We start from the raw sequence: 16636 nt of genomic DNA, 5'->3' as shown, positions 1-16636 counted from the left end.
CATGGTGTCCCCTCCGATGGTCATCCTTGGGCTCTCGCACTCTGGGGCCTCTGGATGTCCGGGGCCTCCTACATACCTGCTTCATGCCCTAGGCTACGGGGCTATGGCTCCCCACACCCTCTAGCAGATCGTTACGTGGAGAAACCTTTTGAATACAAGCGCTCTGATCCACACAGGTGTGCACACAGGTGTACACAGACACAAACTACACGTTTGTTGGCTGCTACCTCAAAGCACATTGTGCGCTGGTGGTCCTGCGTGCCGCACAACAACATTTCAATTTTCAACATTTCAATATTTAGTATTTACTGTTATTTACTGTTAGCTAGATTAATGCGATGGTGCTGTGTTTATTATGTTGCTCTCTTTTTTTGCTTGTTCTCTCTTTTTTTCTTTTTTTTTCTCTCACAGGTGATCTGGGAGATTTTTTTTCGTTTTAAGTGTCCTTTGTCAATGTCCCCCTTCCCCTCTGTTTTTCTGTTCCTTCATCTTTCTTTCTCCCTTTCCTATCCCCCAGCCATGTCTGTCCCATCTGTAACAACTGAAAATAAAATGAAAGAAATTATAACAACAAAGGTCAATCAAATGGACCAAAACAGCAAGGCCGTGATGATCCGCTTGGCATAGTAAATCTGTTGGGTATCTTTGTTAGCTTTCAGACATCAATTCTGATGGCTAAAAAACCAAACGGGACAGGCAAAAAAAACAAAAACACAAAGTATGCTGACATACTGCATCTCTGTATGGGTCTCCAGCTGCACCACAGCACACAAAAAGGTGCTTCAGACTCAAGGACAGCTTTTACAACACGGCAATAGCTCTAATCAGTGCTAACACCTGACCTGTTTGGCTGCCTCCCTGGACTTTTTGGGGGGTAACAAGAATAACAATAATAATATTTATATTTATAACAAGGTGTAATAATAGTAATAATAATAACAATGTGCAATAATAACAATGTGCAATAAACATATACTTATTCTTCTTTTTATTACTTAATTTACTGTGTAGTGTTGTACGTAGTCCCGACGTGGGACAGTTTTCCAATCTCGTTGTACTATTGTACTGTGTATGACTGTGCAATGACAATAAAGTTATCTCATCTTATCTTTATGTTTGAAACACAAGGCATACAGTCGTATAATGTTAATTTAGTAACTTCTGGTTCTATTCAGAGTAAAATAAAGCCAATTCAGTACCATTTGGCAACCTTATCAGCTCTCCATTTTATAATGAATAGCGTAAAGAAGGAATTTAATATAGACGTTTGTATACCACAACAGAATTTTATTAAAATGCTACAGATCCTAACATCTACAAGTCACTAAGTCACCACAAACTTAAGGTGGACACCATAGATTTTAGATTTACTATTTAAAATCTGATAAAATATGAAATATAGGACAAAATCTATTTCTTACTTTGGTTATGCTGTTGGATAATGGGGGAAAAAAGTGTGGCAAGGGTGTGGTCACTGGCTCAGCTGCAGGAGATGGGTGGTGCAATGAGCTCAAGGGGCAGTGCCAGGGAGGTTGGTGGGGCAGGTGTGTAGGGTTTTGTTAATGAGCTAGTTCTCTCTTCCTTGTTGATTTAGTGAGGCTGGAGCGTAGTGGACGAAAGTGTGCACGGGAGTGCAGAGGAGAAGCTGCATGCGTAGGTGCCAAAATTAAAGAACTGTCACCAAGTTAGGTGGTCTTGTATGCCTGTACAGAGGTTCTGGCAGAGGATATATAAAGACCTAGCGACATTGTTTAGCTGCTGTATTCCAATTTCACCCAAGCTGTGCATCTTAGGTGACGTAGGGGAATTAGATATGGAAGCAAATACGTCACATACAGTCCTTATTGCTCTTTATATGAGCAATAAGGACTGAGCAATAATAGTGGTGGTTCGGGCATCCTTGTTAGATGCCCGAACCACCTCAACTGGCTCCTTTCGATGTGAAGGACCGGTGGCTCTACTCTGAGCCCCTCCCAGATGGCCGAACTTCTCACCCTATCCCTAAGGGAGAGACCAGCCACCCTTCAGAGGAAGCCCATTTCTGCCGCTTGTATCCACAATCTCGTTCTTTCAGTCACTACCCACAGTTCGTGACCATAGGTGAGGGTAGGGACATAGATTGACCGGTAAGTTGAGAGCTTTGCATTTACACTCAGCTCTCTCTTCAGCACAACAGACCGGTACAGCGTCTGCATGATGGCAGCCGCAGCACCAATCCATCTGTCCATTTCCGGCTCCCTTTTCCCATCACTCGTGAACAAGACCCAGAGATACTTAAACTCTTCCACTTGGGGCAAGAACTCGTCCCTGACCCGGAGTGGGCACTCCGCCCTTTTCCGGCTGAGAACCATGGCCTCAGATGTGGAGGTGCTGATTCTCATTCCCACTGATTCACATTTGGCTGTGGACCATTCCAAAGTGAGCTGGAGGCCATCACCCGATGAATCCAACAGAACCACATCATCCGTGAAAAGCAGAGATGAGAATCTGAGACCACCCAAGTGAAAGCCTTCGGCCACTTGGCTACGCCTAGAAATTTTGTCTATAAAAATTACGAACAGAATTGGTGACAAAAGGCAGCCCTGACGGATCCAATCACCCACCAGGAACGAGTCAGACTTATAGCTGAAAACCTTCAGGACTGTCTCTGGCAATTTGTTTTCATTCTGGCCTGTTTTTATTATTTAACATTTTTGTGTAAAATAGTTCATTTAACAAGATTTAAGTGAGTAACTTTTTATTCATTTTAATGCAACACACAATGTGACTGAGATGTGTTCAAAATACAAAGCTTGTAGCTAAAAACATACAGATTAAAGACAAAAACCCCACAAACATTAACATTTTGTGTTATTTTATTGTAAGTAAAGTACCTTTCGGGGTCAGCACATCAGATCATCTGCCTCCATCTCACCCTGTCCCTAGTATCCTACTGTGTGTCACTGGATGACCTCTAATTTCCTACTTCTAAATGTGTCGAACCAGATGCTTATTTGGATTACATTAGCTTGGTCTCCAGTAATAGTTTGAGGAGTCATTTTTGATCTGTGTATGTCCTCCAACATCCACATTAAACACATATGTAGAAAATAGGTAGAAAATTAGAAACCTCCTATATCAAAGTGATGCTGAAAAGCCAGTTCATACATGTATTACTTCTAGGTTGGACTACTGCAATATTAATATAATATGCATATTAGTATTTAAACTATTGTATAAATGCTCTCTGGAAGGCCTTCAGTTGATCCAGACTGCAGCAGCAAAATTAGTGACTCACATACAACCTACAATAAATCGTTTCCTTTGCCCTTGCCACTTCTAAACAACAACAAAGGCACCACTTAGACATGTTTTTACCTTTGCTGATTCTTGATTCTTACAATTTATTTATTGGAAAGTCCTATTATCAATATTTTAACAAGATTTTTTTTTACTGTTTATTAATAAAAACTGATTAAAATGCAAAAAGTATCCAGATAATAAAGTCTATTTATGTACATTTATAACAAAAAAGGGGAACACTATATTCACATAAAAGATCTCATAATAGATGTTAATCCAGGACAGGAGCCTTGACAGCAGCATAGATGTTGTCTTCCTCTGTTGGTTTTTTATGTCTTTCCACTGATTTACTCACTTTTTTAAAAGTTGCTGTAGAATATACCAACGTATCCTCATCTGTCTGAGGAAGCAGAATATGTTAGAGATTAAAACATGCATATAACTAACAGCTTTATATATATATATATATAATTACCTGTGGATTTTCCTGATCACCACCTGAAATTCCATTTGTTTCCAGAGCAGCTGCAGTCGTAAAAAAAAAAAAAGGAGAGAAGGAAAAAAACAGTAAGAATGAGATAACTTTTGCCAAAAATGGTTTGACAGATTGGTGTACAGTGTGTGTAATTTTGCTTACCATTAGAGTACACATGTGAATTCGTCTTTAGTTTTTTGATGGAATAGACTAGAAAGGCTATAACAATCACACTTATAGCCAGAGTAGCGATAAACAGGTAAAAAAATATGTTGTTCCTTTTTGAATTGCTCCTGTCGACTGCTGCCACAGAAAGAAAAGAAGTAAATCATGGAAATTAAAAATGATTATTAAGTATTAAAAAGTTTGGGGGTTTCATTTTGTTTTGGGTGGTTTTTGGTGGTTTTGATTAGGTATTACAGAATCTTGGCTGAAAAAACAAAATATAATCAAATGCAGAGATTTTCTATTTCTGGCACTATATAAAAATGTGATACAATTACCTGCAGTATCGCCTTTTGTTTTATCCCCAGAAGATGACTCCACACATGTGGCCACCGAACAGTAATATGCCTGAAAATCAAAAGAGCTGAAGTTTCTGAAGTAGCTGTAGAAACATGTCTTTGCTGAGAGTTCCTCTGGATTCTTTTCATATTCATCTTCACCATTAACACAACTATAATTTAAATCCAGGTGTGACCGATGTGATTTGGCACTCAAACAGAACATCCTCTTATCAGTGGGACAACTTTTGTTCTGAAAGTCACGGAGGATCGAACACTGCAGTGTCACTGTGTGTGCCAGATGGACAGGATCAGATGGGAGAGCTGTAGTGAAAGCAGGTTCTGGTCCTGAGAAATGGAAACAAATAAAGCAATGTAAAAAATTGCTTTTAATTTTTTTAAGATACCTTGCATCTGTCCATTACCAGCCATTTCATTTTGTGCAAATTCACTCTTCTTCTACAAAAAACAAGTTTGTGTGTTTCCGTCTGACCAGATGCCGTTTTCTGCACCACCTTTCCAACGTCCTTACACTTATCATGACACTGTGTTTATGTGCTAAAAGAGTCCTTGTAGTCCTTGTTACTAAAACCAAAACTGTACTCGCTACATTTCAACTTTTTCCCTTAAAATGGTATTAGGATTGTTTTCTCAAAAAAGATGTTTAACTTTGATCTCAAATTTTGACTTTATTCTCAAGGTGATCAATATTAATATTGGGTATATTTCTCAGTGTGGACTTAATACTCTGTCATAGTGAACTCATACATACACACACATATAAAGAAATAATCTATCCAACCTTACACACACAATATGCAAACATGGATTTAGGAATAAAAAATATCTTAAAATTTTTTGTCTACTTACCTTCTACTTTCAGGAATGTTCCTTTCAAAAATATTAAGTCTCGACTTAATGTTTTCACACAGAAGTAAACTCCTGTATCACTTTCCTGTACTTTTGTAATATATAAATCAAATATTCCATCCTCTGTTGCAGTTCTAATGCGCTGATCAACCCTCTGAGAGCTAAATGACCTTCCAAATATTTTAGGAAAATTTCCAGAAACAAGCTTGATCCAAAATAAGGTTCCCGTAGACCTGCGGGGGCATGTCAGCTTTATATTCGCTCCAACATGAGCAATCTTTGTCTCAAAAATCTGCTCTTCTGAGCAATCTGAAATAGCCAAACAAAAAGAAAAAAGTCAGCCTAGTCAGTCATTAACAAGTAATGGAATCATCTACACTTCAAAAATATATCAGCAGCACAGGCCTCTACTTATACTTACACACAACACTGAGCATCAGCAAATAAAATATAATCCTCATTTCTGATGTTCTTTCTTGATACTGCTGGGATGCAAACTTAATTAAATGATTTGTCTAAATATAATCATATCAAGTGGGAGGAAACAATTTTAGAGCACTCTGATTGGCTTCTTGTTAAGCTGTTTCACTGCATTACAGGAGTGGAAACAATGTCAAATGTGTTTCCAGCATAAGCAGATGAAACAACACCAATTGCAGGCCGCGTCATCTTATATTTGTGGGTTTCTCAACCTGAAACCTAGAGAAAGCAAGAAAGACAGATTGGTTTAGACTGTGCCAGCTGGAAGCATATGTGGAAGAAATGATATAACTTCACACACACCTCCAAATGAAATCCAATACAATTATGTAACTTTAAGAGGCAATATGATAAACATAAAGTACATTATGTATTACTGTTACTATATCAACTACTGTTTATATTTTAAAAAGATCTCAAATTGAGATTCTAGGTGGATTTTACGCTTTATTATTCCATTCATATTTCCGTGATTTTAAGAAGCCTTCATGTTTTACAGTCAGTGTGTCACTGTTCAGCCAGATTTTTCAGATTTTCCATGCAGTTTTAAAAAAGGGTCCTGTTTCGTTTGGCTGTGGAACTATGTTAAAATTGATACTGATGACTGAACTTAATCCACAGATCTGTTTGGTTGAGTTCAGTGATCTCTCTCTCCCTAGCCACCAGCTCTAGGTTGTCTGGGGGAACAGACAATCTAGAGATCGCCAACGTGTCCAACTTTTCCTGTGTCAAAGTTAAACAACTAAAATAAAATAAAATAAAATATAATTTTTAGACTATACGTTGACTTTGGCCATGGCAAACAATCCATTATGAAAGCATGCTACTTGACAGGCATGCTATGAAACTAATCATTAGGTTGTTGGTTCAGTGTTTTAACCCTTCAAAAGTTGGACCCTAAATCTTCCAGAGTTGTCAAATCATTCAGATCTGTTGTAAATTAAGAGCAGCTGAAGAAAAGGTTTCCATCCATCCATCCATCCATCCATCCATCCTTTTTTTTCCACTTATCCGGAAGTATAAGTGCTTAGGTTGCGGGGGGAGCAACCTAAGTAGAGTCCCAGACCTCTCTATTGCTAGCCACCAGCTCTAGCTTGTCTGGGGGAACAGACAAGCTAGAGATCTCCAGTGTGTCCTGGGTCCGCCCTGGGCCTCCTCCCGGTGGGACATGTCCAGATATCTCACTCAGGAAGTGCCCGAGCTACCTGATGCCCAGGTTCGTCAGATAGCCGAACCACCTCCTTACTTTGATGTGGAAGCATAGTGGGTCTACTCTTACTGTGCATCGCTGGAAGCACATGAGATATGCATTTGCCGAACGCTGATTGGTTAACAAGTCATCCAGATTAGGGAAGGGAGCCACAGTTGAGTTCATAAAATATGAAAAACACAGACAATTAAGACTTCCTCCATCTGGGAACAGAGCTCTCTCTGCAAGCAGATAAACCGTGCCTGGACTTTCAGCGAACTGCGAACACACTCGCACTGCTTAACTCCCAGCTTGTTATATGGGAATATTTGAAAAGGATTTAAATGTACCAGAAACATGTTCTGTTTTTTTCTTGTGCTAGGTTACTTTTGTGAAACCCAGCGAAGTAAGTTTATAGTGCCAGCATTAAAAGGTAAAAGAAAAAAAATAAATTAGAATATGCAAATCTCCCAAACAGGTCAGATGCATTCATGGACTGCCTGTCAGGGCTTTAAAGAACAAACATCAGTGGACACCTTATCAGTATTTGGTGCCCTGGGTTAAAAAGATTTTTTTTTACAGAATGGATATACGACTCTTAACACTCTATCCGGTCTTTAAGTCTGACATCATTAGCCATGTCTGGGCCCAAACTACGCTGGAGGTCCCTAAGTCAAATGATCACTGCGGCATCACTGAGAGTTGAAAAACTGTCTAAATTCTTTCATCTGTAATAAAATCATCAGTGTTGCTGCTCTACCAGGTGCAACAAGTAAGTTTAACATCCAGGCATCCATGAAAACAGAATTTATCAAATTTAGTTAGAAGTTAGCAGGGAGTTAGCTTGCTAGTTTCCATCTAAATATAATATACCATGTTCTGAGTGAGGGATTTCTGAAACAAATTAAGACGTACAGCTCTGCTATCACTTCCAACATAACTGAAGACAGAAAACTAAACAACAGTGACGTTTGTAGGGTTACAGAAGTTTAGCTAGCTGGTATATAATGATGACATAAGTTGGGAATGCTATTCAGCAGTGTGGAGCGATGCCCTTTTTCTGATCAAGCTTTCGTTAAAGACTGGGGGATGATCTGTAGGTATGATCGCTAGTGACACAGCTATGTTAGCATAATATAAACAGTGAAGCTGGAGGAAGAACGCTAACACTTTTCCACTCAATAAAAGTTAAAGTGAGGTTAAAGTGTGGTTAGGGACAAATGCAATCGCATGGCAGGATGCTGTAAATGGACCAAACTTCAGTCAGGAGAACAACTAAGATAATCCATCCACAATACGAGGTTAGTCATTGATATACTGCTGCATGGGCTGGGCTGTAGTTACATTGTAAGGTTTTAAAAACTGAGCTTTAAAATGAATAGCGGTAATAAAAACCGAAAGAGGCCGACAGTGATCACCTACTGTTTTTAGGGGCTTGTTGAGATTAAATAGAACAACATACAAAGCATTAAAACATGTTAAAAGCACAACAGCCTAATTAAACACAGGAAGCAGGATTCAACAGGTCATCACTTAAAGACCAGATAACCTGTAAGACTGCTCCAGATTCTTGAGAATCCCCCAAAGAAGGAGGAAATCTGATGGAAAAAATGTTGATTACATGTTCATTTTAGTTTATGTACCACAAACAGGTTTTTATACATATATGACCCATCAAGAACTGTAAATGTATGATTCACCCAGTCAAAAAAAACCAACCTGGATAATGTTTGTACAAAACAGAGGATTTCAGTAAAATTCTCATTTATCAAGTCAGTGTGGCAGTGGGACATTGTACAAAATTTGGTTTTGTTATCTAACTCAATTTTCCCTTCAGCACAGCTGTACAGGGTTTTTACTTTCTTTTTTCTAACTCATGGGTTTAAATTTTATGAGCACTTCAAATGATGTAGTTTCCCAAGTTTTGATATACGGCTAAGAAAGTTCTTAGATTTAAGGCAGAAAAGGTTGCTAGCTGGCTGCTAGGCTTTAGCTTTAGCTAATGATACTCACCAGTTCACTTTTTTGTCCCACCGCATCTGCAAGTTTACTGAGACACCAGTTATGTTAAACCGAAATAATAAGTTGGAAGACACTCAAACTCTCTGTCATCACCATCATGCAATCATACTTATTATATTATTTTTAGGACAAAGAAAGCAGCAAAAAGTCTGACACTATAAATGATTCACTTGCATCAAATAATTACCAAAATTATGTGTGTGGGTTTCAGGCAAAACTACTCTGTACCTACTGGCAGTAAAAATATAATAAATAACTGTAGAAAATCTTTCAGTGTGGAGTATTTAAGATAAGATAAAACTTTATTAATCCCTCGGGTGGGTTCCTCTGGGAAATTCGGTTATTTTGTGTTAGCACTGATATATTTTTGACCACAAGCCAAAATGGTCTGACAGTGTAGTTGTTTATAAAAGGTTGCGCAAAATCACATCATCATTGGTTCAGTTTCAGTCAAAGCTAGAAATCTGAATGTTGTATCTCACAGTCCCGCTCACAGCCTACATTTTTAGTCTGCCTCAGCACTATTTACTGCCAAAGAGAGAGAGAGAGAGATGAATACAAGCTGGAGTTTTGCTATGCAGTAAACTGGTGATCCACTGACACTTTGCTGTGCCCAGCTTCTAATTATTTTAAGATAATTGTAATGAACAACACTGAATATCTTTGTTTAATCCCCCCCCCCAAAAAAAGATTTTTCTTTACATAATCTTTTGCAGCGAAACCCAGAAACAAATTCACAGCAGTCGTCACTGACAAACAAATGATGCATGGAAACTTTGCAGCATGCATTTCTGTGGTTGGGCTTTCAAAAAAGGTGTGAGTACAAAGGGGCTTTTCTTCCTGTCTCGCTCTCGACCATCTCAGGAAGCTGGTCTTGAAGCACTGTTTTATCAGTTTTTTAAAAAGCATGTAGAATGACGTTTTATAAGCGTTACAAGTATTATCCATACCAAAACAGCACAGAAAAGTAGTTAAAGAATAAACAAAAAGTGCACATGATCACCTTCTCAGTTACACTGACCACTTTTATCACACCTATTTGTGGTTCTTCATAGCTGTTGATGGAAGAGAGGAGGTGTCAATCACTCCCCCTACCCCAACTGGGCCTCTTTGTCAATGTCTTAAAATGTTTGCTTCATTGCTGACTGTAGGTATGAAGCTCTGGTATAATGTGTTGTTACACACCTCACTTAGCACAGAGGTGGGCAAGTGGCTTGTCCAAAATAATGAAGAACAAATAAGTATACATTTAAAAAAATCAGTTGTTTAGCTAAAGCGAATCTCCTGAAGCCTTCCTGTAGCTCTTCTCTCACTTCATATCCTGTTTAAGCTCACAGTGAGGCCTGTTCTGAAGAAACGCCTTCAGTGGTCGGTCAAAGGGCGGAGAAATAGCGTACCGCAGCATTTGTCTGTAACAGTAGCTGTTGCATCTGCAACTGCTTATTATTCTCAAGAAGGAAATGTAGAGGACTTTTAGAAAGTGCGATGAAACCTAAAAGAAATAAGTATTTTAAAACATTTTTAACAAAGAGATTAATTATTTTAATGACACAAAATGCCATGTGTCTATTTACAGCTGTGGAAATCTGTGGTGGATATATATGCAATGCTTCAGCCAAACCAAACTCTTAAATCAAATAAATTATTATCCATCATGGATCATTTTAAGCACCCTCTGAACTACTTACTGGACAGGCATTACTTTCTTTAATAGACTGATTCAGTTCTGCACACCAAGGACAGAAACAGGGCAAGTTACTTAAACCAAAGAAGCACAAGTACCAGCGTACAGAGTCAACAAAGTCATTGCGGTCGCATTTTAATCCTCTGCACTCGCTTCAGAACACCATTCTTACCCCAAGAACAAATTAACCTGGACGTCTAAGAAATGTTTGACTAAAGTGAGGATGCATGTTTGAATAAATCAATAAGAAAAAGCAAAGTAAACAAAAGAGCTGAGACTTGGATAAAAGACAGTACAGATCCAGTCAGACTAGGTTGTGTCCACCCTGTGTTCCCATTTTTTCTGCAAACAGGAAAGTTAACAAGTGCAAAATATAATTTAAAAAGTAACAATTATTAAATCTCCTACATGTCCATTTTCTAATCTGTTTTTTTCTCTTTCATTGTTGCCTTTTGTTTTTTGTACACACACTACTTGCACCTGAAACCCACAGAGATAACTATAGACAAACTTGATGCATGACAACTGCTTGCTGTGGTTGAGCTTTCAAACAGAGGAGTGAATACAAAGGGGTTTTCTCTCCGTGTCTCTGTTTTAATCTCAAGCAGTTGGTCTTGCACCAGTGTCTTATCTATTTTAGGAAACTGAAATAACACTATATTATTACCATGAATCATATTTAAATTAGAACAGCCTAGAGAAGCTGTTGAAGGATATCTGAGAAAAGGACACACTCAGACTGTTCAGTCATGCTGGGACTAGTTTTACTTTACTGTGGTTTGGATTTTTTTTCCTATGTAGTTGCGAAGAAATGAGAGGAGGTGCTGATAATTCACCTCACTCTTTTTTCTTTCTAGTTTTAATAATAGCTGCTTTTTACAGCATTGCACAGGAAGTTTGACATCCTCAAAGAAATATATTCCAGTGTGCATCATTTAGTACAGTTGTGAAATTGTCAAAATTAAAATGATCTACAATGTACAACTTTACTACAGCATGAACAAAAAAACGGAACTATACACTACTATGCTGTTTACTTAGTGTTTTAACCTTAAGAGAGCAGCATTTGTCCCTTTATAAAGGCTTAAAAAGCCCACTCAAGTGTCTTGTAGCTCTTCACTTGCTTTATATTTGATGAAAGCTCATAGTGTGGTCTGTTCTGAGTCAACAGCTTCTGTGGTCAGCCATAGAATGGAGAAATGGTACACCTAACCTTGGTCTGAAAGTAAAGATGTGCTGCTTTGCTCGTTGCTCTTGACATGCAGAACAGCATTCACTGAAACCACAAGTGAAAAGCTGAAAAGAACATATTCAGACTCCTAAAACACACGTTTAGTCCTTAACATTAATAACAGTTAGTAGCTGAGACGTCTGTCTTGCTCTGTAATTCAAAAACAACCTTTTTGAGTGTAAGCCTTTAACCATTACCTTGCGTTTGTCATTGGCACATAAAAAGATAAAAAGAAAATTTTTTTAAACAAAAACCTTTGCAGTTCATCCTGTGTTTTCTCTATATTTATACCAGTTGCTAAAATGACAAAGCTCTGCCTCAGTGACTCAATACTTCCTTCCTAACAACCTTACACACAAGGCCTCACTCCTGCCCTCACAGAGATCTGGGTCAGAGTTCATGTTCACTTTGCTGTCTATGTGGAAAGGTCAGGTGCTTGAATCCTTTCATTACCCAGGCTATTTTTTCTCATTCATTATATTAATTAGGTTTACATTTGAGTATACTTTGACTTGAATTAAACCTGATTAACAATTAGCAGAATCACATATAAATGAACTCTGATGTAACACACTTTATCACTGAGTGTGTTTTTTGTTGTTTTGGGTTGTTATGTTATGTTTTTCTTAAATGTTCAAAATAATAAAAAAAACTTTCATTACACAACACACTTTATCACTTTATTATTATTGGTTTACTACTTTTTAAAGTCCTTTTACCCCTCTTTTGAATGGAGATGAGTCAGCCAGGGGATCTTAATCTCTCTGACATGATAGAAGACATGTATCAAGCTTAACAGTGAAGAGTAAAATGTCTCCATTTCTAGATGCCTTTAGTAAGATCGCACTAGAAACTAGAACATAACTCTCTCTGAGAGTGCCTCCAATCATGTTGGACATGTCAACACTCACAAAGCCAGCAATTTGGTAAATATGGCTATTGGGTACTAGGATATTTCCCAAAAGCAAAGCAAAGCAAATGTTTCTGACTCCTGCATTATTCCCAGTTAAATTAAATTTGAAATGTCTGTCATTTCAGACTGTGAACTACGTAGGAGTGGATTGAAATTGGGGTGGGTGTAGCTCGGGAGGTAGAGCAGCTCATCTACTAATCAGAAGGTTGGTGGTTTGTGTCAAATATCCTTGGGCAAGACACTAACCCCTCATTGCATCCAATGCATATGTCGTGTGTGAATGTTAGACAGAAAGAACTTGTTTAGAAAAATCATAGAAAAAAAATATTTGGGTGAATGAGGGAAGTTGTATGAAGAGCTTTGAGTACTTAGAGTAGAAAAGTGCTGTATAAGAACCAATGCATTTACCATTGCTTCACAAGGACAGAAAGTCACCACCTGACCGTGTGCACGCTGTTAGATTGGACTTTCACAACTCTCAGTATAGGCCACCTAAACTGCTTTCACTCATGTTGGTGCAATGAAACAAACAGTAACTGAACTAAATGCATTTTACTTTGATTCACTGCACCAACATACGTGTCATTACTTAGATGTGTTTACCACATGTCCCCTTACAAACATACAATGTCACTTATATGGAACAAAAAAAAGAAAAGATATTTCATTACAACAAGACTGCAAAAATTTGGTCAAAATTCCTATATACTGATGCAGGAAACTTCCTTTTAACTGCTCACTGTTGCACATTTCATTGTCTTTTGTACAGATGAAAATAGCTGTTTGCTTTGTATAGTGTTAAATCTATAGACTTGTGTGAGATATGATTCCCCTGGTTGAATCCATCCATACTGTTCAATAAATCTGAAGCTTCATTAACGGCGGGACATAAGACAGGAAGTAAGAAAACAGGACAGAGAAAAGCAACAATCAGACCACAAATGATCACACCACGATAGGAATGTTAATCCTTTCAGTTCTTAGGTGTATATCAACACATAATAAAAAAATTTTAAAAACCCATTCCCAGCAGATTTCATAGTGAGCTAAATACAACTTCAGATGAACGACAAAACATATTACATTGTATCATATTTATGTTACAAAGATTAAGCTAAAATGCAGAATAAAAAACTTTGATTCCTTCCATAGAAATTAGCAGGAAAAGTAGAAGCAGGTACTGAAAATGATCTAAGTAAGTAAGTTTGCTACCTCTATAAAACCAAAGACCATTGAATTTAAAGAGGTATACTTTGTTACTATAGCTCTATGCAGAAGTCCACATTTTCATTATCAAGATGCATTTAATATAACTATGTCTAAGCAAACATCAATTAGGTAATTTCATATCAAAGAATGGTAAATATGCCTAACCAAAGAGAAACGCCTCGGCAGCTGTGTAGATCTGCTCCTTCTTCATAGGTTTTGCATTCTTTTTTGTGCATCCATCAGCTTTCATTGTGGTAAAAACAACAACAGAAAACATCCATGTGTCCTTATTCTGGGAAAACAGAGTAAATATAATGTATTAGAAATATCAAAATATTAGAAAAAACAAAAAGCTCAAAAAGTTCAAAATATTAGAAAAAACAAAAAGCTCAACAAGTTCTTTACCTCTTGTTTCTTCTGATCAGTAAAATATTTCCTCTGGATATCAGCTTGAATATAGAAGGTACAGGTAACAATTAATATATATGTAAGATTTATGGGGTTCTTTTTCATAGAGAACTATACAATTTGAATTACCTCTGCAATGATCACTGTTTTTCTTGATCGTCCAAATGAGGGCAACTATAACAATCAGACTTATAGCCAAGACAGTGCACAGTAGAAAAATTATGCTGCCTGCCATCTGTGACCACACTCTGGTTTCTGAAACAATATTAAAAGTAAAAAATCAAGTTATGTTTGACAAAATCTAAATTGTGTTTAATGTCACCTTCAGATTAGATTACTGTTAATGTAAAACCAAAGTGAGTTAATGTTTAATATTCAAACTATAGACTGATGTTCTGGACTGGTGAATATTATCATTCATTAATGGGATCACAGGTACCTCGACTGTCCAGTTTTGTTCCATTTCCATATAATATTTCTCCACATGTCGCCACAGCACAGTAGTAAGTCCCAGAATCAGAGGAGCTGATGTTCTTAGACAAGCGATAAACACAGCTCTGCTCAGTATCAGATCTTTTCTCACATTCATGATGTCTGTTTCCATCAGTGTATATGATGCTAGGATGAGATGTATTTGCTTCCCTGAACCAGAACACATTGTCACCTCCTGGACATGTCTTTCTGTTAGAGCTGGAGAGGACTGAACACTGAAGAGTCACAGAGTCTCCTGGATGGACTTTCTCCTTAACAACAGTGTAGTTTGACGTTCTCTGGGTGTTTCCTGTTTAATATAAATGTGTTAACGAAGCACATTTTGAAGGATTGATGTACTGCATCTGTAAAATGTGTCTTTAAAATGAATTAGATGCAAATTAGATGTAAATTAAAATAAATTTGTATTAGTATATTAACTGTTTTCTGACCATGCTTTTGACAGTTAATAAGCAGACTGAAGCAAACCCCATGAAGGTAGAGCACATCATTACCTTTAACTAACAAATACGTCCCGGTCCATTTAGTATTCTTACGCCATTCTGTGAATCCACAGTGATAGATTCCCTCGTCCTCTTGATTTGTCTTCAAAATGGTCAGGCTGGTAAAATGTTTATCGTGATTGACCTTCAGTCTGGAGTTATTAAACTCAGGTGCATACTCAAGTGTTGCAGATTCCCTCATTGTCCAAATTACTTTCAGAGTGTCCCCGGCACTCTGCTTGTACCAATGGACTTCTTTACGAATGGTCTCAATCGCTGGCAGATGACATGGGATGGTTATAGTTTCCCCAAGTTGAACTGTAGTTACTGGAACAAGTGTATCTAATTTCATAGAAAACACACAGAAATCTAAAACATTAATTAAGAATGATACAGGAAAACCACCAAGCAAACAGCATATATTCAAAACCAGATCAGAAAAAGCACTTACATCCTTGATGGAGAAGAAGGAGCGTAACCCATAACACGATCATCTTGACATGTCTTTTGTTGTGGACCTTGTAGGTATTTCACTGTTTGTAGGAGGTACTTCGACCTTTTATGTCAAACTGTTACATGGATCTGATTGGCTGATTGGTAATCACAGAATATATAGATCAGAATCACAGAATGAAGTGAACTTCCTGTCACTGTGTTTCATCCAGGTCTTTGAGGAGTAAAGCCTCTGTTGCTTAGCCATTTCGTCACTCATTTGAAGTATAATACAAGGCATTTTTAAAGTTTTTCAGCAAGTTCTCCAATGATTCATTCGTCATTTGTTTCTACGTTTTGACAATAATCCATTTCAGAATTTCTAAATAGACTTCTTGAGCTTCTTTCCACTTTAAAACAATAAAAAAAATATCATGTTATGATGTAGGTATGTAAGCGGATTCAAGTCCTATCTGGGAACAACTTAAAGCTTTGCTTTGACTCAGTACATGTTTTTATTTTCGCTTCCTGCCTGGTTAGGTTTAGGCAGTAAAACTAGGTTAGGTTCTGCAGTTGAACAGACCATTTTACACCACTAAAATGCTTTAGAAAGCCGTTTCTTATGTTAGCTGAGTCATTGTGCACTACATTATTAAAAAGCAAATGCATTTATTTGTATAGCAGTTATAGGTCCCTTTATCCTGCAACATGGTGATGTGGTAGTCAGCGCTTTTACCTCATAGCAAGAAGGTTCTAGGTTTGAATTGAGACTGAGGCCTTTCTATGTGGAGTTTGCATGTCCTCTCTGATTACACCTTACTTTCATTGGCTTAGTGGAAGAAAACAGATGGACATATCTTCCCATGCAAACTTTAAAATTTTGTTCCATTTACAACAAAAAATAAAGCAAAGTGTCAGATATCCAGTGATATGGCCCACAAATAACTACATTTACCAAATGTTA

General features: G+C 37.6%; 2 protein-coding genes across 7 annotated transcripts in view; both read right to left on the bottom strand.

Annotated features, from left to right (window-relative positions):
* Positions 1-15893, bottom strand: part of LOC100691079 (signal-regulatory protein beta-2-like) — a 32142-nt gene extending 16249 nt beyond the window's left edge. The window contains exons 1-6 of one of the 4 annotated variants that reach the window (XM_005467289.4): positions 15692-15782; positions 15253-15582; positions 14706-15047; positions 14396-14521; positions 14264-14307; positions 13609-14150 (exon numbers count right to left, since the gene is read on the bottom strand). In XM_005467289.4, coding sequence (XP_005467346.1) covers positions 14019-14150; positions 14264-14307; positions 14396-14521; positions 14706-15047; positions 15253-15582; positions 15692-15734 — 1017 coding nt within the window. In that variant the 5' untranslated portion in view covers positions 15735-15782 and the 3' untranslated portion in view covers positions 13609-14018. Of the gene's footprint in view, positions 1-13608; positions 14151-14263; positions 14308-14395; positions 14522-14705; positions 15048-15252; positions 15610-15691 lie in introns of those variants that run through there. The other 3 variants (XM_019364298.2, XM_019364307.2, XM_025910404.1) reach the window with 3 other exon arrangements.
* Positions 2721-5762, bottom strand: LOC102076764 (uncharacterized). 3 transcript variants are annotated; one of them, XM_025910455.1, is made up of 6 exons: positions 5552-5762; positions 5131-5439; positions 4261-4608; positions 3920-4060; positions 3758-3807; positions 2721-3678 (listed from the first exon to the last, which is right to left on the bottom strand). In XM_025910455.1, the coding sequence occupies exons 1-6, from the start codon at positions 5589-5591 to the stop codon at positions 3634-3636; spliced, it is 933 nt and encodes a 310-aa protein (XP_025766240.1). In that variant the 5' UTR covers positions 5592-5762; the 3' UTR covers positions 2721-3633. The 3 variants fall into 3 exon arrangements, with proteins under 3 accessions (XP_025766240.1, XP_025766239.1, XP_025766237.1); XM_025910454.1 differs by having other exon boundaries at positions 2721-3682; positions 3920-4057; XM_025910452.1 differs by having other exon boundaries at positions 2721-3682; positions 5552-5759.
* Positions 15894-16636: the final 743 nt, after the last annotated feature.

Source organism: Oreochromis niloticus, linkage group LG2, assembly GCF_001858045.2.
Source record: "Oreochromis niloticus isolate F11D_XX linkage group LG2, O_niloticus_UMD_NMBU, whole genome shotgun sequence".
NCBI lineage: Eukaryota > Metazoa > Chordata > Actinopteri > Cichliformes > Cichlidae > Oreochromis > Oreochromis niloticus.
Note: the sequence above shows the minus strand (reverse complement) of the source record. Positions and strands in the feature narration are given on the sequence as shown.

Bases quoted from the DNA above. Each gene is read 5' to 3' on its own strand.
- LOC102076764 (XM_025910452.1), bottom strand. From the start codon at position 5,591: ATGAGGATTATATTTTATTTGCTGATGCTCAGTGTTGTGT. The intron at 5,440-5,551 runs GTAAGTATAAGT...TGGCTATTTCAG, and splicing joins GCTGATGCTCAGTGTTGTGT to ATTGCTCAGAAGAGCAGATT. The intron at 4,609-5,130 runs GTAAGTAGACAA...TCCATTTCTCAG, and splicing joins AACATTCCTGAAAGTAGAAG to GACCAGAACCTGCTTTCACT.